Source organism: Plenodomus lingam, assembly GCF_022343315.1.
Source record: "Plenodomus lingam strain CAN1 chromosome Unknown scaffold_20, whole genome shotgun sequence".
In the NCBI taxonomy this organism is placed as follows: domain Eukaryota; kingdom Fungi; phylum Ascomycota; class Dothideomycetes; order Pleosporales; family Leptosphaeriaceae; genus Plenodomus; species Plenodomus lingam.
Window position 1 is genome coordinate 1,655,311 of NW_027093974.1, and position 21,725 is coordinate 1,677,035.

General features: G+C 41.1%; 6 protein-coding genes across 6 annotated transcripts; 2 read left to right on the forward strand and 4 right to left on the reverse strand.

Moving 5' to 3' along the window:
- Positions 1 to 172: 172 nt before the first annotated feature.
- Positions 173 to 1,765, reverse strand: IAQ61_011562 (uncharacterized protein; the record flags this gene model as incomplete). The annotated part of the gene is made up of 5 exons (XM_003844081.1): positions 173 to 391; positions 523 to 872; positions 996 to 1,580; positions 1,643 to 1,666; positions 1,720 to 1,765. The coding sequence occupies 5 exons, from the start codon at positions 1,763 to 1,765 to the stop codon at positions 173 to 175; spliced, it is 1,224 nt and encodes a 407-aa protein (XP_003844129.1).
- An 841-nt stretch (positions 1,766 to 2,606) lies between these two features.
- Positions 2,607 to 3,843, reverse strand: IAQ61_011563 (uncharacterized protein; the record flags this gene model as incomplete). Its single annotated transcript, XM_066099257.1, has 5 exons — positions 2,607 to 2,733; positions 2,784 to 3,376; positions 3,433 to 3,488; positions 3,543 to 3,678; positions 3,832 to 3,843. The coding sequence occupies 5 exons, from the start codon at positions 3,841 to 3,843 to the stop codon at positions 2,607 to 2,609; spliced, it is 924 nt and encodes a 307-aa protein (XP_065950776.1).
- Positions 3,844 to 3,978: 135 nt separating this feature from the next.
- On the forward strand, positions 3,979 to 5,026 carry IAQ61_011564 (uncharacterized protein). The gene is given in 3 exon segments (XM_066099258.1): positions 3,979 to 4,118; positions 4,130 to 4,429; positions 4,496 to 5,026. 3 exon segments carry the CDS (start codon positions 3,980 to 3,982, stop codon positions 4,597 to 4,599), a joined length of 543 nt encoding a protein of 180 aa, XP_065950777.1. The 5' UTR covers position 3,979; the 3' UTR covers positions 4,600 to 5,026.
- A 138-nt stretch (positions 5,027 to 5,164) lies between these two features.
- Positions 5,165 to 6,178, reverse strand: IAQ61_011565 (uncharacterized protein; the record flags this gene model as incomplete). The annotated part of the gene is given in 3 exon segments (XM_066099259.1): positions 5,165 to 5,307; positions 5,321 to 5,548; positions 5,600 to 6,178. The coding sequence occupies 3 exon segments, from the start codon at positions 5,859 to 5,861 to the stop codon at positions 5,165 to 5,167; spliced, it is 633 nt and encodes a 210-aa protein (XP_065950778.1). The 5' UTR covers positions 5,862 to 6,178.
- A 1,505-nt stretch (positions 6,179 to 7,683) lies between these two features.
- Positions 7,684 to 10,511, reverse strand: IAQ61_011567 (uncharacterized protein; the record flags this gene model as incomplete). Its single annotated transcript, XM_003844085.2, has 5 exons — positions 7,684 to 8,016; positions 8,084 to 8,214; positions 8,270 to 9,974; positions 10,029 to 10,085; positions 10,152 to 10,511. 5 exons carry the CDS (start codon positions 10,509 to 10,511, stop codon positions 7,684 to 7,686), a joined length of 2,586 nt encoding a protein of 861 aa, XP_003844133.2.
- A 950-nt stretch (positions 10,512 to 11,461) lies between these two features.
- Positions 11,462 to 13,255, forward strand: IAQ61_011568 (uncharacterized protein). Its single transcript, XM_003844086.2, has 3 exons — positions 11,462 to 12,124; positions 12,188 to 12,632; positions 12,679 to 13,255. The coding sequence occupies exons 1-3, from the start codon at positions 11,660 to 11,662 to the stop codon at positions 12,792 to 12,794; spliced, it is 1,026 nt and encodes a 341-aa protein (XP_003844134.2). The 5' UTR covers positions 11,462 to 11,659; the 3' UTR covers positions 12,795 to 13,255.
- Positions 13,256 to 21,725: the final 8,470 nt, after the last annotated feature.

Sequence of the window (21,725 nt, forward strand, 5' to 3'; positions counted from 1 at the left end):
CTGTATGATTATAGGTATAGATACGATATGGATATGAGATAGAATGTACGATTGCGAAGCGCTATGACATCTTTCATGAATAGCTCAACGACCAACACTTTCTCCAACATCCCTTACCCTACTCACCATCTGACTCTTTTCCATGCAATCTCCTCTTGTCTCAAAACACCCTCTAAGCCGCCGCCCCATGTGCAGCCAACCACGCTGAAAACTGCTGCGCATTTCTCGTCTGCATGAAAATCGTGCCCGGTCCTGTGAACTTACACACCAGACCTTCACCCGCCATCATGTTCGACATGATCCCACCCGAAGCAACACGCTCCATGACGTACTTGCAGTTCCAAGCCACCAAGTGGCCATTATCAATGATGTACTTTTCGTCTTTTTGCAGCTAACAGGGATTTTCGGTTAGCATTTGCTCAATCTGTTCAGCACTGTCAAGCCGCAACCTGCAATTGGCAATCCGTGAAGATCATCCATTTCGTAAACCCAATATTGGAAAGGAGAATTGAAGAGACTGACATCTTTCCTGATGATAGCGCCAAAACTCGTGCACCAAAGCACACCTTGTCCGCTAATCTTGTACACGAAGAGCCCTTCTCCGCTGAACATGGCTTTGCTGAGGCCCTGGCTTTTGTACTCGGTAACAATACCCTGCGTACATGCTAAGAAGGCGTCGTGGCCACAGCTCCAGGTCTCTTTGCCACTGAGCTTGATGATTGTGATGTCGCCAATGGCAGCGGGTGCGAGTAAAAGCTCGCCAGGGCCAATGTATTGGGACTTGGACATTTCGCCGCCCGTAAAGGCTTTTTTGAGGGAGAATTTCATGGTGCCTTTTAGCGTGATGGTTGGGGTCATTGCGATCATTGAGCCTGTTTTACTCGTGTTAGCAAACAATATGTTCGTTTCTTCCTGTGATTAGTCTATTCGTCCTTGGAGAAGGTTTGGTGGAAAGGAAGGTTGCAAAGAGAGGCACGAAATCGTGAAAAGCATACCAGGCTTTGCAGTCAACGGACACCCAATCGCCAATTGCACGGTGAGAATCGTATTCGTGTCACGATGACTGACGCGGTAACTCCCTCCATTGAAGGTGCCTACATCATCAGCCGTTGCTATTGCCACGGGACCTTGGGCCCCAGCTACAGCTTGGCCGCTGGCTGCAACACCTCCTCCCACTCCTGCTCCTGCAAACACGGGAGACTGTGGTATATTCTGCGCACTAAAGGTTTGCTGCATCGATGCCCTGGGATCATTCTGCTGGGGGCTCTGGCTTGGTGCGCCATAGGGCGACGCCAACGGTTGCTGGGAGATTTGAGGTTGCTGCGGCGCAGGCTGCTGGTATTGCGGGGCGCTACCGGGTGGAGGGAAATGTTGCTGCTGCTGGTGCTGTTCAGGAGGTGGCGCATACTGTTGCTGAGCGCCACCTGGAGGAGGCGGGTAGTGCTGGTGTGTTTGTTGGTGCGCAGGGGGCGACTGGGGAGGAGGAGGGTAGGATACGCCGCCTGGTGGGGGAGAAAAGTACTGTTGTTGTTGTTGTTGTTGCTGCTGCTGCTGCTGAGGCTGCTGATGTTGCTGTTGATCTGATAGAGCGTTAGATGGAAGCTGTGGGGTTGCGAGACATGGAGTGGCCGTGTAAACGTACCGTATCCGCTCTTCTCAGGCGGTGCTGTGAGGTGTCAGAGGAAGAAGTAGGATGAAGTGTTATGCGACTCGACTCACGAGGGTAATAGTTCCCTCCTGGAGGCGGACTTCCGTATCCGGACATTGTTCACTAGTCTCAGGGCTTCAAGTAGAGTCAAGCTATACAGTGTCAAGCTATACAGTGTAGTTTCCGCGTGCGATCAACTCCAACAGAGCCGCGTATATGTCACTCCCGACTGATAGAGACAAGGAAGAGCAACCAGGTATAGAAGGAGTATTGAATCTGTCTACGGAGGAGCATCAGCACACATGTCCTAGTCACATCCAAGATTAACCGCGCGCCCCCTTGCCAGCCCATTCGTTGCTGGACGACAAAAGCTGCTCAGCCTCTCGCCAGCAGCCTGTTGGCTTAGCGGGGTACTTCGAGCCGCCGAATCAGCGCCCCGCCTACCCTTGCTCACAAGCCTGCCGTGCGAACATGTGCCAGCCTGCCACTGACCGGAGACGCGAGATATATTTGACAAAGGTTGGGTCATACGAAGTGGCTATTCCCGCCTCTGTCATATGTACACTGCGAGGTCGTTGTGTCATGTCGGTACGCGTTCGAAAGCTTGTGAGGCCTGTGTACCGCAGCAAGCTTCAGAAGTCCAAGCTTGTGATGGTGGGGTGGAGGATGCAAGCGCCGACGCGAACGATTTGCAGGGCGCCTATAAATTTATTGTCACCTGGCCTAACACTACCCATGACCGTCCTTGAAGAGCCCATATAGCATCATCAGTGCCTTTTTTCTGTTGGCTGCTCATAAAGATACAAAACCTGGAATACAGTCCCGTCCCGATTAACCCTCATGAATGGTCCTTAACATGACATGCTATGCCGTACCCCCCAGCAGAAGCGCCCACCAAAAAGCACAGCCCAAGCCATGCATGCCATAAACATCGTGAACCGCATAGTCAAGAAACCTTCTAGCCCACCATTCTCCTTCGCTTTCCGATTTGCGCCGAGAAACCAGTCTTGATGGCCTGGACGGATCGTCGAGACCCGCAGCTGTTGCAGGTGACGAAATTGAGACGGTTCTCACCCTTGGAGAGGCTTTGAGCATATTAGCAATCTGGTTCGTAACTTGGACGTGCACAACATACTCTGTGTCCGGCGAACGGCACGTCTTGCACGTGACGTATTCGACAATGTACCGCCTCAAGACATTCTCCAATTGCTTCTGCTGGAAACGACCCTTGATGACCAGACGCCTTCCTTCTGCAACGGAACCGCTCGTACCCAACTCGGCAAACAAGAACTGGGTGACGTGCTCCTCAGTACGCTTCATCCTCTTGCAAATCTCAGCGAGGTTGGCAAAGATGGTCTTCTTGTTTCCTTCACGCATGCACTGCGGGGGTGGAATCTTGTAGCTCTTTGTGCCCGAGCTGGCAAGGTCAGGATGTGTCGAGTGGAGCAGCGTGAAGAAGCGGCTTAGAAGGAGGTTGTAAGAAATCGGCGTCGTCGAGTCGTGTTGCCAGATGCCCGTGCCCTTCATCATGTCGCCCTCTTGCACCTCTGGCTGGGCAGCTGCAGCGTCCTCTTCACCCTCGGCTTTATCCCCTCCTGCAGCGGCAAGCTTGGCTTCGAAGTCATCCTCAACCTTCTTCTTGCTGGACTTCTTCTTTTTCTTGAGCGCAGCGAAGTCACCCTCGCCAGCATCGCCATCCTCCTCGGTCTTCTTGCTCTTCTTCTTCTTCTATCTGGAGGTTAACTCGGTATACTTTACACGATCATCAAGGGATGAATGCGCACCTTCTTAGCCAGATCAGCGAACATGTCGGTGACTTCCTCGACCTCTTTGTCGTCGCCTATTACCCTTCCCGTCAGTACATGACCCTTTTCGTGTTGGAAGAAGACCTCACCAGACGCATGACTCTCCGCAGAGGACTTACCACCATTCACTTCTTTTGACTCTGTGACATCGCCATTGCTGTCGACGATTGTGGCACCTTCTGAGAATGCTACGGACTTGCGGGGTTTGCGATCGGGATGCTCAGCCTTCACCATGTCAGTACCAGCATATTTTGGGGCGTTCTATCGTAGATAATGTGCTCCAGAAGTTGTGAGGAGGAGCCTGGAGCCAAGCCTGGCGATTCTCCATAGCGTTGAGAGCGCTTTTCGACAGCGAATGTGGGGGTACGGATGACGTACAGTATCAGCCATGATTGCGGTGGACTTGTCGTAATCTTGTCGTTCGTATAGTCCGAGTTTATGCTGCAAGGCGTGTTCCAGATGTGTGTGTGGTGTAGTTGCAAGGTGTAGTTGTCGAACAACAAGGTCACTTAATGAGTCGAATAGCATGTGTGAGTCGAACAACGAAGGCCAAGATTTCCAGTCACGTGATCTGATCGCCGCCGCCCCACCACCGTTCATTGGCCAGTCCAGCTTTCCCAATGTACGCCACGACCACGACGCATCTCATTCACAGTTATCCATGTGTGCACGATAGCCCGTCTCATTGAGTTACACTCTACCTCCCGAATATCTGCCACATTTCCAATTCAGAGGTCAGTCGCCATGTCGCTAGAAAACAGCGAGAGCTTCACTGAGCCTCATCTGAGCGCCTCAGACGCCGATGAGATCGATTCGCTGCCCTCTTCCGCTACGAGCTCGACAGTGGACGACGAGGAATACATTTCAGATGCTGAGCGGGAGTGGAGAGAATCGCTGCAACAGTTGGAGCTACTGTTGACAATGGTCGTGGTACCCTATCTGGGCAAATACTTTGGTAGAAAGTGTGCATATTGGGGTACGTTATGTTGAATAAGCCATTCGTGGAGATATTGGGTCAGAAGCCATACTGATGAATTTCAAGGTTGGGCAAAATACATGACATGGAAATATCCAGTCGAAGTCGTCATCTCGAGTCCGAAGACGTTCAAATTGGCGGGCGCTATCGAGGCTGCAGCGACAATATAGCTCTTGGGCTCCTACTGGATATTGCAATCCGATCATCAACAATGTATATTCGAGCATTGGCGTTTGGCGTTTGGCGTTTCGGTTCAAGTTCAATATGGATGGAGGGTTGTTAAAATGTGAGAAGGCCATGTGCATATTGTCGACATGGGATACTGTTATCAAGATTCAACTATGTGGCGCCCGTCAAGTTGCAGTGCTTAACTATCAAGTGTCATATACTGACGGCCAGGGTAACTTGTCATAACCAACAGTGCCGACACCCATCAGTAAACCGATCCTGCCTGAGCTGTGCGGGACAGAGTATCAAACAGTACACTGGATATTGCGATGAGCGATTCCGCACCTACATAAAATGCTTAGCAATCCAGGCTCTGATCAGAACGCAGTATCATACTTTGAAGCCTACACTACGTATACACGAATCGTACATCTTAGAGGTGCTTTGAAACATTGATACGCCTCAAATTATATCAAAATGCCGCCCAAGATAACCCCATCAAACCAACCATATCAAAGTATTGTGCCTCGAACTCCGTGAATCGTCTCAGAACTTGCAAGTACAGCGCTAAACCTTCATTATAGAAAATATCCCATAACTATCCACAACCGGTCTCTCATCTGATCTGCAGGGAGAAAATTGTCCATCATATGTTTCCTTTCCAGCCCCTTCGGTCCATGAATTTCCTCCATCTCCAGCCTCTTCTTTGACTTTTTGGCTTACCCTCTTTGATCCTTAGTTTTTCAAAGTATACATAAGCGCCGTAGAATACGCCGGACGCGTTACCGGCAAAGGGTCCCTTCTTACTGCGAAACGCTGAGAGTTGGGCGGATGAGATCTTCCTAGGTGCTTTCTTGAAGGAGCCGGCCATGGCGCGGCAGAATGCTGCGGCGGTGACGCCGGGTTTCTTGAGGTGTGCGTTAATCTTGCGACGGATTTCATCGCAGGTGTCTGAAAGATGTCAGGGTGCACGATAAGGTACTCATGGAACAAAGTGCATACCATATATGGGTACCTCACCATCTTTCTCCCCATCCAATTCAATATCATCAACATTTGGCATAGGATCCTTCCCCTTCGCAGCAGCAGCCTTCTTCTTCGCCGGTGTCGGTTTGATACCAAGCATCTCCCGCTTCTTGAAAAAGGCCCACGCAGACAGGAAGACTGTTGAGTCCTTGCCTTTCTCGGGCCCATTCTGAGTCATAAATGAAGAATACGCGTTGGGTTTCACGTCGATTGCCTTTTGGAATTCGCCAACTTTCATCTCGCCATTATGGATCAGAGCGCGGATTTTGCGGTTGTATTAAAAGTCAGAGAGGCGCGTCGGGAATCCCGTGTAAAATTGCAGTTGCAGGGGACACGTAGAGGACAAGTATTAGGGTGAAATTGAAGTGCTCAGCAAAGAAAGTCCTACCGTATAATATCTCAATTCGCCAATGGCTCATTCTCAAGTTCATGTTCGAGCATATCATCGGTGACTTGTTCTCGGTCGCTTGCGGTGGCCATGTTCAGCGATGCGCGTCCAAAGTGTGTTAGAGTGTTGGTGTGTGGTGGGAAACGTCGATGGCTATGTAGTAGTTCCCTACAATTCGGGAGAAGTGACTAGAAAATGGCACGGATACCGTCAGCAGAACAGAGGTGATGATCGGAGATTGGGTCGGATCGATATGTTATGACGTAAATGGATGGGTGCGACGCGTCTCCAGTTTCATGCTAAACCACTCTTAATGGGGGTGTGGGGAAGGGAAACGCGAGATCAGGTGTACAGGATGCAGTAAACTTGACAGATCATCTCGACATTTGCATTAATACTAGAATAATTTTTGTCTGATTACCAGGATAATCCAAGTAAAGCAATTGAGTTTATGTTAGAAACAGTCATGGGTACGGATAGGTACAGGATATGTTGTCAACGGCTGCAAGAAAATTCATATTAACGCGCGGCAGAGACAAGACTAAGGATTCTATGTTATCACGTATTTGCATATCATATGGTAAACTGCAGGATTAAAATAGTATGCCAGTATCGACTACTAAAATTATCCTTTACCCGCAATGGTATATGGGTGCAACAACTTTAACATTAACATCACTTGATTAAAATCGCACATGTACGTGACCACATATTAGACTATATCTTAATCTGGCATATTAATTACTTTTTACATTGGCTACAGCTGCAAAAAAACCTGTCTTGAAATCTGTCCAACAATTTCAGCTTAGAGGGACTGGTGGGACGCACAGACCATACTTCACCGGTCCACAGGCAAAAAAAGATGAATACAAGCCCGATGCGGGGGTCTGGGAAACTGTTAGAAGAGTGATTCGAACGGTGGTACCGAGGGGATACTAACCGAACCCGCAACCTTGAGATTGGATGGATCAATCGTTCTTGGGGAACGAAGACTCTAAGAGTCTCACGCTCTACCGATTGAGCTAACCAGGCGTTGTTTGGTATTGATGGACGAATGTCTTTTGTTAGACTATATATTAGTGGTACTGGACTGGAATGTCAAGGCATAAGAAACATTTCGGTGGAGCTGTGGAGCCAGTAGCTAGCCGAGGCGGTTACCGAACGCTGCAGGCTACCCGCAAACATTTTTTTGGCACGTTGAAACGCCACAAGTACTTCGATCATAACTTACTTCAGTGCGAAGATAGCCTTAGTGAATTAAACATTACATTTCTCAGTCCTGTGTTGGCTGCTTCACAATTTTTTGGTCTCTTTGTTTCAGCAATGTGTCTTCACATGTGTCCTGCGCAGGGATGCCATACCTAGGCTTTAATGTATGTTTAAACTATTTTTTACTTGGTGAAATTTACTGGTAGTCTATTTTGTTGCAAGGTTCGCACCTTATGCGGTACTTGCTCTAAATCACACTTTCAAATTTAAATGATAATATAGTGTAACGCGGTTTTATATGCTACTCTGGCCTTATATTTCTGATGAAAAATTATCTAGCTCTATATGTAAGTACATTGTCTTACTAGCAACCAAACATCAAAAGGTGTTAAAAGCTCTATTACAGGAAAATATACAAGATTGAAGGGAAGCATTTACAAATAGTAGAGGCTAGGTCCAAGAATTACGCTGCAAGTCCCTGTAAATTCTTCCACTTCTCCACCACCTCCGCTCTTTCTTCCTGTGTCGTCTGACTCTTATCATGAATCGCTTGTCGTAGTCGTATAAGATAAAGTTCGGCCTGCAAATCCGTAGTGCTGTGTTTCGACAATGCAGCCTCAATACCTTTAAGCGTGTATCCTGGGACCGCAAAGACACCGGCTAGGATGTGGCAACTGAAGCTGGACAAGCTGCGACCAAGTCCCTTGGGAACACCAATGGCACCTTCTTGTCGCGCGGCCATGTATGGATGACAGAGGACGCCAGCAAAGGCTTCGTAGAATCCTAGGATACATTCCTGACGAGAGTTAATCAAGTATAAGCGGTCAAAATGGGTTGAACAAGGAATGAAATGTGAGGCTTACTCTTCCAGCCACAGTAAGGCCAGTGCCTAGTCCAGTGATTTCGTCTCGTCGCCGATTCATTTCATTTCTTAGGACATAAGAAGGGAAATTCCGAAAGCCGTTTGCAACATTATAGAAAAATGCGACGGGTGCTGCCCTGATGATTAGCACCCCCTCTCTCGGTCCTGACAACAATGCAGAATTCACCTTGAAGTCCCGTCTTTGTCAAGTCCTTCCCGTAATGTGCCGTCGCGCAGACAATCTGATGTGCCCGACCTCTCCTCGCCTTCTTTTCTGCGATGCGTGCCCGCATCTTCGCCAATTTGGAATTCTCGGGCGGTTTCTCAAAATTGTCGTGCACATTTGCTTCGTAAGTCTTCAATGCCATGCGCCATGCCATTGTTTCTAGCTGCGTGGGATTAGGGCGGGGAATTCCGGTTAGCTGGTCAATAGCTTCTTCATCTTGGCGTTTGCGTGGGAGTTGCGAGGTAGAATCTGCAGGTTTGTTCGGCCTCTTCAGACGCTCGGAATAATCCGAGGTTGCTGTTGCGATGCTGGCAAAAGTCCCTGACATGGCAGCAACAGCACCAATCAAAGGCGATTCTGCGCCTTCATGGACATACCAGTTCTTATGTCGTAACAGACGCAGCTCCTTTGGATGTACAAGTCCCTTCTCGGCGAGCGTGCAGACAGCCATATTACTGAGATGTACGCCGGTTTTTTTATCGAGCCACACGGCTAGACGTCCAGGACAGACCTGACATCTCATATCGTCGATCTTGAGGTGCTGCTCAAAGGCTTTGACAGTGTCTGTTGCGCCGTCTTCTTCTGCAATGTCGGCCGCCATCCTTTCACAAGATACCCGTACGTCGTCTCTCAATGCAAATCTGATGCTATCGGCAAGGCTCTCTGCAGTCATTAGTTTATAAGGAATGGGTTTCGGGCCCGCGCCAGCGCGAGCAATCATTTGTCCCCAGAACGGTTGGTCGCCGAAGAAGGGTACGACGACTGTAGGTTTGCCGAGGGCGATACCCGCTGCTGTTGTGCCAGCGCCTCCATGATGAACAACGCAGGATACACGTTGGAAAAGCCAGTCGTGAGGGCAATTTCCGATGAGATAGATATTATCCGGTACCTGGTCTGCCTCGAAACCTCCCCAGCCTTTTGAAATGATTGCTCGAACACCCGCCAACGCCACAGCTTCAAAGAGCAGTTTCGTAAGCTCACTAGGCTTATCGACAACAATAGATCCAAAGCCAATGTACACTGGTGGTGGTCCCGACTCCAGGAATTGCACCAAGTCTGGCGGTGGCGTGTAGTTACGCCCTGCTTTCAAAAATGAGAAGCCCGTCACGCTGATATGGGACGGCCAGTCTTCCGGCTTGGGAATAAGAGTCTGACTCCACAAGTATGAATATGGCACCTTGAGCCTCTGCACCAACTGAAATCCCCACATTGGACTAATTGGATCCAGTTTCAAAGTATGTGTCCTGAACTTGTTGATGAGATCTCCGAGCCCCTGCCAGGTCAATAACTCCATCATCGCAAAACTGAAATAATTGGCAGTACGATGATCTACATCTCCATAGTCCATCGCAGCAAGCGGGTGATGGAACGCCTTGGTTGGGGACCACGGCATAGTAAACACCATATGCAACGGTATCCCCAACTTCTCGGCACAGTGGATGTGACCCATTGATGGAGGATTGGCAATTATGACGTCTGCGATGAATAGATCTTCTGGGTTGTCGACGTTGATGGCAGTTGTAGGAGGTCCCATACCGTTGCCGGCTTCGATGCAGCTGCGCCACGTGCTTTGGACCATTTCGCCCATTTCTTTGCGTCGTTTGGCAATATCGCCGGCCTTGAGACTTTCCATGCTGGGTAAGAGTCCTGGGTTTTTAACCATGTACTATGGTTATGTATTAGTGTGGGGTGAATGATTAGTGTAGGAAACAGCGCATACGGCCATGAGAGCTTCTGGGTCCCCGCCTATGGAGAAGAATTCTATCCCATTGCCTTCCTAATTCTTTGTATCAGTGTGGAATCGTAATGATCTGCATATCACGGGCGGACAGGCATGACTTACCACAAAGTCCTTGAAAACAGGATGTGTGCATATCCGCACGCGATGTCCATATGGCGGCGCCTGAAGTATTTTTGCAATTGGAATAAAAGGCTGTACGTCGCCTCTTGATCCGCAGATTTGAATAGCAATGTTTAGTCGTGGTGTTGGTAGACATGATTTCGTCTCCACTAAGGTACTATCCGATGACGACCGCGCACTTTGGTCAGCCAAAGAATTCTGCTGAAACCAATTTTCCAGATTGGTCGGGTTCGAATGGAAGCGCAAAGCAATCTGACCAAAGGTATTCACTTTGCCCCAACATCTCGACTTCACGTCGTGAAGCTGCCCATCAAACGGCTTCTTCGGAGCACCGTGAGGCATGGCGGGCGCGCAGGCTGGACAAAGGCGTGAGGCGCTGTTGCTCACTTTTACGCTGATAAGAAGTCGATAAGAAGTCGATGATAAACGAGGCTTCCGTACGATGCTTTCGTACGACGGTCTACTGTTGACGCAGGACTTGAGAGCATCTTGTGCAGACGCGACTCGCACGAAACGGGGTGGGTTCTAGAAATCTCTTGCTGGATGCGTCCAAGCTCCCGTACGAGTGAAAGAGTGCGACCGAGGGATGAGAGAAGTGACCGGCGGGCGCGCACCCAGTAGCGTGGCAAATTCCAGCGGATGCTCGTGGTTGACGGATTGGGCGGCTTGGGCCTTGACGTGGTCACAACGGCGGCAACTCCGGACTTCAGAAGTCAATCGAGGTCACCGAATTGGATCATCTCTCCGCCGGGTCCCACGCTGACAGCTACCTGATGCAGCCACTCTTCTTTCCCCGATGACTTTTAGCCATGAGCGCCTCCGCAGCCTGGTTCTTGAGGCTTGATTGTATCACATCACAGCTAACTTGCATAGTACATGGCCATTGGCGCCGTTGCGTCATTCTTGGAACGAGGCTAGAAATACGATCGACGCTACCGGTAGGTAGCGGTGAATGGGTCCGCACGTTACCCCCCTAGCCACCTTGTATGATCTCTTCATTGGTAGGTACCCTGCACTTCAATCCCATGCCTTTCGCAGGAACATGAGCTTGTGGTTCGCGCAACTACTATCGGATCATGGATGCTAGATGAAGGGGCGCTAAAGGTTGTCAATGACTGTAATTAGGTACCATTCCATGTAGGCATAGATACAGGACCAGCTCTTTCTTTCACACGTAAACGCCTTACCCGCCACCCAATATTGTTATTTTTTTTTTCGCGTCTGAACAAGGTTAAAGGAGGACCGCAGAGTAGATAGCGCGAGAATTCGCGGATCTGGTTGGACAACCTGCACCATGATTGCAATTTTTTTTGACATTTTCTGGTCCTTGTATCCTAGCTCCATACAACACTGCAACCTCTTCAACACTCCATACCTACTTGTACATGTTCTAAAGCATCGCGATTCCTTTGCCACACTCACGGCTCCCCGTCAATCAGGTCGCGCCCCATCCAAAATTTACTGGAAGATAGAACCTCTCCAAAGACACCATGGCAGCAGAAGAGCCGGCCGGCCTTGTTGGCCGGGCACGCAAAGCTTCTCTCTCTGTGATGAACATGGCGCCTCAACTTGGTATGTGGCAGGCGACGGGCACAGCAATTGCGCAAGCACCAAATATTACAGAGCTCCGTGAGCCAGAGGCTGGGGGTACAAACATCACATTTGATGCCCATGGCCACTCGTCACGCATTGCATGTCCAGATGATGCCGGTGGTCTTGTGCTGGTCAAGACACAAACCAGAATTGGAATGATTTCGTCTCCACAAGAATCCAAATCATCCAAATCATCGCCTAGGCATCCTCATAGAGCACACTTGCACTCACTGCATGAGAGGCACAAGTCTGATGTCAAGGAGAAATGGGGTCCTGCTATCATGAACGGTCTTCAGGCTTTTTGGAGGTTTTTCATCACCCCTACTGGCTTCTTGATCACCATATATGGCCTCAATATTGTGGTAAGTAGAGTTTTTGCGAAAACATTGTCTTCGGTTATAGTAACCAGCCCATCCACCTCGTAGGCATGGGGTGCTATGCTCTTCTTCCTACTTCTCAAAGCAGCACCTGCCATGAATCACCCCTCAGCAGACGATAATAACTCGCCACGCAAAATTTGGTTAGAAATCGATAGCCAGATCCTGAACGCCCTCTTCTGCGTCACGGGCTTTGGCCTTGCTCCATGGCGCTTCCGAGACTTTTACTGGTTGGTCCAAGTCATACATTTCCATGATCACGCTGCGATGCATCGCTTGACTGTGCAGAACAAGGCATGGTTCCGTCCTTCAGTTGAGTATGCGGATGCTTTGCCTGATACTCCTACTTTCACAGGGGAACAGGCACCACCAACACCGCTATGGAAGCTAGCATTCACTATTGATATGATGGTTCTCAATAGTCTGTTCCAGGTGGTTCTTTGCTACTTCATGTGGGGTTATAACCGTCTTGATAGACCATCTTGGGCCACTGGTAAATATATAACTTCTCCATAAGAAATACGCTGATCATATGAAAGGTACGTTCATTGGCCTAGGATGTGGCGTAGCAATGTTTGCGGGAATCTTGTCCTGGTGGGAAGGCCGGAAGGTCAAAAAGATTGAAGGTCCACTAGTAAAAATCGTCGAAGTTTGAGCTTGGAATGAATTACGAACAGCGATTGGAACGTGAGTCAACGCAGACCGAAAGTCATATAACTCGGATTCTTTCCGTTATACGGTCAACGGTTTTTACATGGATCACTTGAGATTACGGGCTGCGGGCCACTATACTCGACATAATACTATGATGCAGTCCACACTACGGTACAAAACCGGTTTACAGTAGCCATATTTATCTAAAGTAGACCACGAAGTAGTTTAAGTACGAGAAGTAAACCTAAATAGGGTTTACTATACTATATATTCTACAAAGGTAAACTACTTTTTAGTTTATATATTATTAGTATTATATATATTAACTTTAGCGTCTATTTAAACACAGTTTATATAATATACCTAATTATAGGTTATATAGTAGATAGATATATAGCACCTAGGGGGAAAATTTAGTATAAATAGAGGGCACGTAGTAGGTATAATTTAGTAGGGTTACTATATAGGAAGTAGTACTAGTAGATACCTAGGTAGTATAGGCGTGTAGCATACCACCACCTAGGTACGCTGCAATAATAACTAAGAGACTAGGTAGTATACCTAGTATATAAAATTATAATCTAAACTATCCTATAATAATAGGTTAGTAAGTTCTATAAAGGCGCCTATTGCAACAACACTCCTATATTATAGTGTAGTAGTATTACTAAAGATTATACTCTATATTATAAATATTCTAGGGCAAGTTAGTTGCTTACACTATATATATTATAGGTTTCTTTAGTAGTATATTAGTTTAAAGTTAGGTATATATATATATTATTATATATACTATATTATATATAGTAGTAAAGGTGTAGTATAATATAGTAAGCTTGTGTAGTATAAGATATATAGTAATATTATATTATATTATTTATATATACTAATATTATATATATATATTATTTAACTTATATAATTAGGACCCTCTTATGTTATAATTATCTATAAACCTAGACGCTATTATTACTATTACTATTATTTAGCTCTCCTATACTACTACTATCTATATAAGGGGCATCTGCAATAGATACTCTAGTTTATATTAGAGACTACTATAATTTTAGGCCTTGCACTCTAGAAGTATTTCTCTTATTACTATTACCTTTAGCCTTAGCTTTAGTTATATAGTTGCGCCTAGCCTTTACGTTCCTAATACGTGTATTCTTATAAGTCTATATTAGTAGAGCAGAATTTAAAGTCTCTATTAGAGAGTCTATAATAGTATAAGGTTAGTGTTGTTACGTGTCTAGTAGTGTATTATAGTTATCTTCTACAGGCGTGTTTTTACAAGTATCTAGAGTAGAATTATTTAGTTAGGCTAGTATACTATATAAATAGGTTTACTTTTATAGTCTTATATCTAGCTATACTAGTACTTGTTATAATCTAACACTACTAGCTAGGGGCACACTAACTATTAGGTTAGGATACTAACCCCTAAAAACGCTACTATTACTATCCTAGGCACCCTAGTCTTTAAAGCTAGTAATACTACTAGTGTATTTAGTTTAGGGTAGACGTTATCTTTGTATGTGTTTAATAGGATAAGGTAATACTAGCTTACTTATAGCCTATAATAAGTCTTAGTTTAAATATTAGGGAGCGTTACTATAGAATCCTAACTAGGCTACTACGCAGTTATAGTATATACCTAAACTGCTATAAATAAAGTTAGATATTAGCTACTAGTATCTATATAGACCTCTACATATAATAGACCTCCCTAGGCTAGGGCCTTGTAGGATAGCAAACGTTTAAGTAATTAGGGTAGTAATACTATTGCCTAGTATAGCATAATTATGTATAATAGCTCCTTTATAATAGTAAGATTAGTATATTTAAAGAGGTAGATAATATACTTGCGTTTTAGTTTAGAGTATTAGTTCTTATTCCTATATATCTAGGTCTACTATATAAGCTATTTTAATACCTATACTCTATTAAAATATCTAAAAAATAGATACTTAGTAAGGATAGTGTCCTATATATTAGTCTACTTAGAGTTAGAAATATAGCTAAATAGTTAGTCTTAGATTATATTAAAGTATATGTCTATAGCCTTGTAGATACACTTATTAAGGTTATTAATGCCCTTCTTACTAACTATAAACATATAGATCTATAGGGCAAACACTTTAGGCGTATATATTGCTACCTACACTATAATTAGATTATTACTTACTAATTTTAGCTGCAGGCGGACACTATATAGTTCTAGTATTTTGTGTAAATAGGATCTTAAATCCTAAATTAACTATAGGATAGTGTTAGGAACAAAGGCAGCGTTTATAGTAGATAAGGTTATAAGTAAAGCTAATATATTATAAATATATTATTATAGATAAAAAGGGTATATTATTATATATAACTTGTGCACTTGTTATATTATAACGCGCACTAGTGTTATTACTATTGCTTATAATATATTATCTTTAGCTATATCTTTATACTAATATACTTCTATAATATAGTTATTAAACAATAAGTTATTATACTATAGTTATACTATATTAGTATAATAGAAGTGTAGAGAGGGTATGCTAACGTGTTACATTATGTACGTGTGCAAGGGGTTAAGAATTAATTTAAAGTACACTAGATTATTGTTATATAGATTTATATATATTACTATAATTATAGTATTATTACTTATTATAACTAACGCTAATAAGTTATATTAGCTTACGTAGATTTATACTATATCCTTTTATTTACCTACTCCTCTGTGTACTAGAGTATAATAGTTATATTAATAGAGTAAGATATAAATATCTAGGAATATACTATTACTAACCTATATTAGCTATATATAGTTTACGTTTACTAAAACACAGTTATTATATAACCTAGATTAGCATATAAGTTATGCTAGACTAGGAATTAACATAGATTAACACAGTAACTATAACACTATTTAAGAGGATAATATCGCGAGTTACTAAATTTAGGGGTAATAACCTATTTACTATGCTATAGTATTCTAAAAGTAGGGTAATCTATCCTTTAGATACCCTATTAACTATACGTTACACATTAATATATTTTCCTAGGCTAGGTATAGAACTAATATATATTAGCTTAAGATAGAAAATAGGGCTATTATGTACGTTAGTTAACTACTGCGAGATATAGTAGTCCCTACTATAGAAAGCCTAGTTATAGAAGAAGAGGCTCTTTGTCTTTAATAGTACACTATTAAAGTTAAGATTATCTTTATAGAAGCTTTTATTTAATTTAGTATTAATAAACTTATAATAGATACGTTACGTGTAAGCGTAATATAATAGGACGTGTTAAACAAGTATATTATATAATTAAAGAATTACTCCTTCCTATATAGATAAATCTAGTAGTAACTAGATAACCTATATAAGGAGAAATAGATTACCCTCCTATATAGTATTCTATAGAGAACTACGCATCTATTATAATATAGCAAGTTTATATCTTAGATAGTATATCTTATAGTATAAAGCCCTTTAATAGTAGATAGTAATAAGCTAACTATACTATTAATAGGCTGTCTTACCTAGACTACACTAGTTAGACTAGCTTTCTTTTATATAGAATAGTAGCGATATAGTCTTATAGTAGCCTAGAAACCTTTCTTAGAATATCCTTAGTCTATAAGGCTAACTAAGGCACAAGGAGGAGAAACTAATACTAAGCAAGGATTTAAGTAGAGTAGATTATCTAGGAGTAGCCTAAGCTAGTCCTACCTCTATTAGAAAGAGGTTAAAAGAGTCTCTATAACGCTTAAAAAGGCTACTATAAATAGTGTCTAACGCCCCTAATTTACTAGCCTATACTTATCTATAGTAAGAAACCCCTTTAATTATATCTCTATTATAAAGTCTTAAGAGATAGCTAGGTAAAGAGAACCTCTACTACTAGCAAGTAAATATTACTAAATACTCTAAAGGAAAGAAAGACCGCAAGTAATTAAGAATATAAGGTTGTCCCCTAATACTATATAGAGATTAAGTTTAGGTAGTCTAGGCCCTACTACGCCTATAATAGTCTAATCTGCACTAAGTAATACTAAAGATAGGTAGATAACCTATAGTTAGTAGACCTAAATAATTAGTCCTGTAGTCTAGGACTACTACTAAAGAGAGGCTACTCTGCTTTAACTCTAACTAACTCCGCCTGCTAGTTATAAGTACAACTAGTGCACTAGTATAATTAACTATTCTTTAATATACCTACCTATATACTTATAATTATAAACTACCACGCCCTTAATAAACTAAAAGACTATATACTACTACTACTACTAACACTACTTATTAGCCTTATTAAGGATAGGCATAACTCCTTAGCTCCTATAGGGGTATAACACTAGCGCTAGTTATACTATTATTTAGAAGCCTAAAGGTTGCAATCCTTAGCCTTACTATAGTAGCAACTGCTAACTACTAGTCCTAATTCTAGCTAAGATTACTAATTTAAAATCTATTAAATAACTAGTTAAGTAAAGTATTAAGTTTAGCTTAGGTCTAACTATCCTCTATAGAGACTATAGATCCTTAGGAAGTATAGGTGTGTACTAACCTACTACTTATCTATTATATAAACTACAGGCTCTAGGAGCTTATTAGATAGTGCTAAGTGCAACCGCTGCTAACTGTAATAACTCTTATTATAGCGTTTATTAACTTAGAGGTGCTACCTATCTTAATAATATTAATAGAATAATAATGTAGAGAAGGTACTACCTTATTGCCTTAAGCGTAAGCACTTAATAGGGACGTCTCCCTAAGCAACGTAAAGATAGAGAGACGCGTGTATTGCTATAACTACTTATTAGGTAGACCTAAGCTAGTTTTAATAACTAGTACTACGCCTAGTATAGTGTCCTTACGCTACTGCGACCTAGCTAGTATCTAGTATATCTTAATCCCTTTAATACTAACTAACTTAATAAAACAACGTTAAGGGAATACTATAGGGACAAGAATAGCTAGTACAAAACTATAAATATATTATTAGATAGGTAACTATCTATCTACTAAAGATAAAGTTAATAGTATTAGGAGCGCTAGGTAGACTTGTAAGTTATTAACACATTAAAGTCTATAGTAGGATTAATTACTTATCTAAAGATATAACTACTATAGCCTTTAATAGAGTTGTACTAATTAATAACGTAGTTAGACTGCAAGTTTATCTAAACTAGGTATTTTAGCACTCTGTTAAGTAGCTTTTATAGCACTCTAGTAAGTAGCTCTAGATTTACGCCTGCGCGGGCGACGTACCTAATATATAAATTAGTAATCTATCTACTTATATTTAAATAAGGTAAGACTTAGTTCTACTAAGATAAGCGAAAACTATAGGACTACGCAGATAATAAGTAGCTTAATTTAGCGTAATTAAGGAGCGGCTTTAGATTTACACCTGCGTAGGCGACGTACCTAACTATAACTTAGCAAATTATCTATTTACTTTTAAATAAGGGAGACTTAGTTTTAGTAATATAGATAGTGTGTGTAGTTCTACGTAGTTAATAAGCAACTTAATTTAGTATAATTAAGGAGTAGCTTTATATATACGCCTGCGTAGGCAACGTACCTATATATAAGTAAGTAAACTATCTATTTATATTTAAATAAGGGAGACTTAGTTCTATTAAGGATTTAGAGACTTTAGGACTATATAGCTAATAAGTAACTTTAATTAGCGTAGTTAATAAGTGGCTTTGCATGTGCGCCTGCGTAGGCGGCGTACCTAACTATAATTTAGCAAACTATCTATTCGCTTTTAAAAGAGGGAGACTTAGTTCTATTAGAGTTTTAGTAACTTTAGGACTACGTAGCTAATAAGCAACTTTAATTAGCGTAGTTAATAAGTAGCTTTAATATAAGAGGGGAAGAAGAAGCTATATAAAGAAGGTAATAGGAGGGATTAATAAAGTAGATAAGGGGATAGGGGTGTTAAGGTTATAGAGGGATACGCTAAGTTACTACTTAATAGTAGAGTTTAATAAGGTAGATTATGTAGTAAAGGTAAAGTAAGCTCCCTAACTACTATAATATTGCTATAGCACGTAGGATTAGACTTAGAGGTTTTTAAATTAGATATATATTAGTATTAATATTATAGTACTATTTACATAGATAATATACTATCTAAGTTACTCTAGCCTATCCTTATAAATGTAATCTTAGTAAATACAACTCTAGGATCTAATTAGGTTAAGGAAAGAGCTATTCTAAACTAATTAATTTAATATTATAGGTTCTATAATATAGCTATAACACTCTTTGCAATCTAATAGGATATATAATAGACGTAGACTAGTATGCTTCTCTACACTATTTTTAAGGTAATAGTCCTAAGTATTTAAGTTAATAATCTATTAAAGTTAATTATCTATCCTAGAACTAATATATTTTAACGCAAAATCTCCTAAGTAAAATAGAATATAGGCGTAGAGTATAGTGTTACGCTATACTCTTAAATAGTTGTTAGTCTTCTAAGCAATTGTATGTCTACACACTTAAATATCCTGTTATAGAAGTCTAATAGTAATAACAAGGTTAGAGGTTTAGTTATTGTAAGATAGTTACAGAAAGTTACTATAGCATAGTTTGTTTTATTAGAAGAGTTAGCTTATAAGCTTAGCGAGTTTCCTTAATTAGGTGTAGTTTAGATAGTTATTCTAGTAGTCTTAACTATTGCGATCGCAGTTGTATACTACATCTTTAATAGTATTATTTTAAGTAGTAGGTAAGATTAGGTCTAACTTATAGCAAGATAAACTATATCTAGTATATCTGCTTATAGTAGAATATATAGATATGTAAAGTAGAATACCTATATAGTATAAAAGAAGATAACATAAAGTCTACTTTCTATACTAATGCGTTTGTTATAGTAACTATAATAAATATAAAACTTTATAACTCTACTAATATATATATAGCTTACTAATATTTATATTATCTAGTATAGCAAAATAGTAAGTTTACGCTACTAAGCTATTATACTAGAAGACTAGTATAATTGTATTATAGCTTATTAAAGGAACACACTATAGTTTAGATTAGACACTACTATCTATATTTATATATCTACTATCTATATCCCTAAGTGCTATATTAACGTAGAAACTGTTATAGATAGTACGTAGCAGGTAATTGCTACCCCTTGCCTATAAATATCTAGTTAATAGAACAAGTTCTAGTGTTATTGTTATCTTACTCTATACTAAGGTGTACGCTATAAGGTAAATTAAAAGCAGTATATATAACACTAGCAAAGGTGCTATAAATAAAATATTCCCTTTACTACTACTAAAGATGCTGCTCTACTATAGACTACTAGCCGCCCTACTAGTTAACTATTACACCTTAACAATATATAAGGAGTACTTAATATTAATTCTTCCTATAATTCTACTAGTGATTCTGCTAGTAATAGTGTAGACCTAATAGATAACTATAACAATAACATATAACTCGCGGACAAGGACAAAGAGGTTCTATACCTAGAGGACTTTTTAGGGGATATATAATAGCAAATAGGATATATACTATATTATAAGTAAATAGAGCGTGTTTAATAACTTTATACTACCTCTCTTAATATATACACTATATTTATAGGTACTCTATATAAGAAGTTCTAAAAGATATAACAAACTTTAAAGAAATGCTATAATATTAATATTAGTAATACTATCTACTAGGGGTAGCATATACTATATACCTTATTCTAGGATACTATAACTCCTCTATCTATTAATTGTTGTACTAATAGGTGCGTAGCCTTTACTAGCGACCTTAACACTACTTATACGTGCCTATCCTGTAGTAGAGCTTAGTATAATAAGAAAGGCAAATTAAAATATTAATAGTAATATATCCCTATACTTCTATAACTACGTATCTAGTATAATAATAGTTATTAGTTATAATAATTAAAAGCGTATTAGGCAACTTTTAACCTTACTAGCAAATATACTTTGTACTAAGACGTGTATAACAGGGACTAGTTTTAAGAATATAGTAGGAAAGGATACTTCTAAGACCCTAGGGATCTAGCTTTACAACTTATATTAGACGCGGTGGGTATAGTAAAGAACCCTAAGAAATAATAAAGTATTACACTAGTAGTGCTATATATCTTAAACCTTTACCTATCTATTTAGGATTAAGACTGCAATACACTTGTTACTACTATTATACCTAGTACTTTTAATAAAAAATTTATAGACACTTAGCTATACCTAATAGTAGAGGAATTATACTAACTTATAGTTAGAGTTTACATATACAACGCAGACGCTTAGGAAGAATTTATCCTTTACGCCTACCTTATACTAATAACTAGAGATAGGCTAGCTATAGTAGAGATTATAGGAATAAAACAGCCTAGTATATTAAAAAGGAGTTACCGCCTGTGCCTATATAAAGGAACTAAGGGGAGAACTAGTAAATACTCTTTCCTAAATAGAGATACCCTTCACCTAGTTATATATAATAATTTAGCTACTACTATTAAAGATATATATAAATAATAGACTAATATGCTAGCCTCTAGATATACTACCTTATACTAAGATGCTAGTATTAACTACTACTCTATCCTATTAGACCTCCCTACTATACACTTTCCTTGTAGCTTTCCTATTAACGTTATGCACGCAATGTCCTATAATATACCTAAAGCCTTGTTCTAACTCTAGAAAGGGGATAAATTTAATAACAAGACTATACTATAGCTTGTTACTAATGCTAATTAGGCTTTAATTAACAAAGGTCTTTACAAGTCCTATTCCTTAGTACTAACCTAAGTTAGCACTACCCTATAAAGCACTATAATATATAAGATATAGACTTTATTTAAATAGTAGACTTTTATACTTACTTATAGAGCGCTAGCTATATAGGTCTATCTTTAGAAGGAATATGCTAATAAC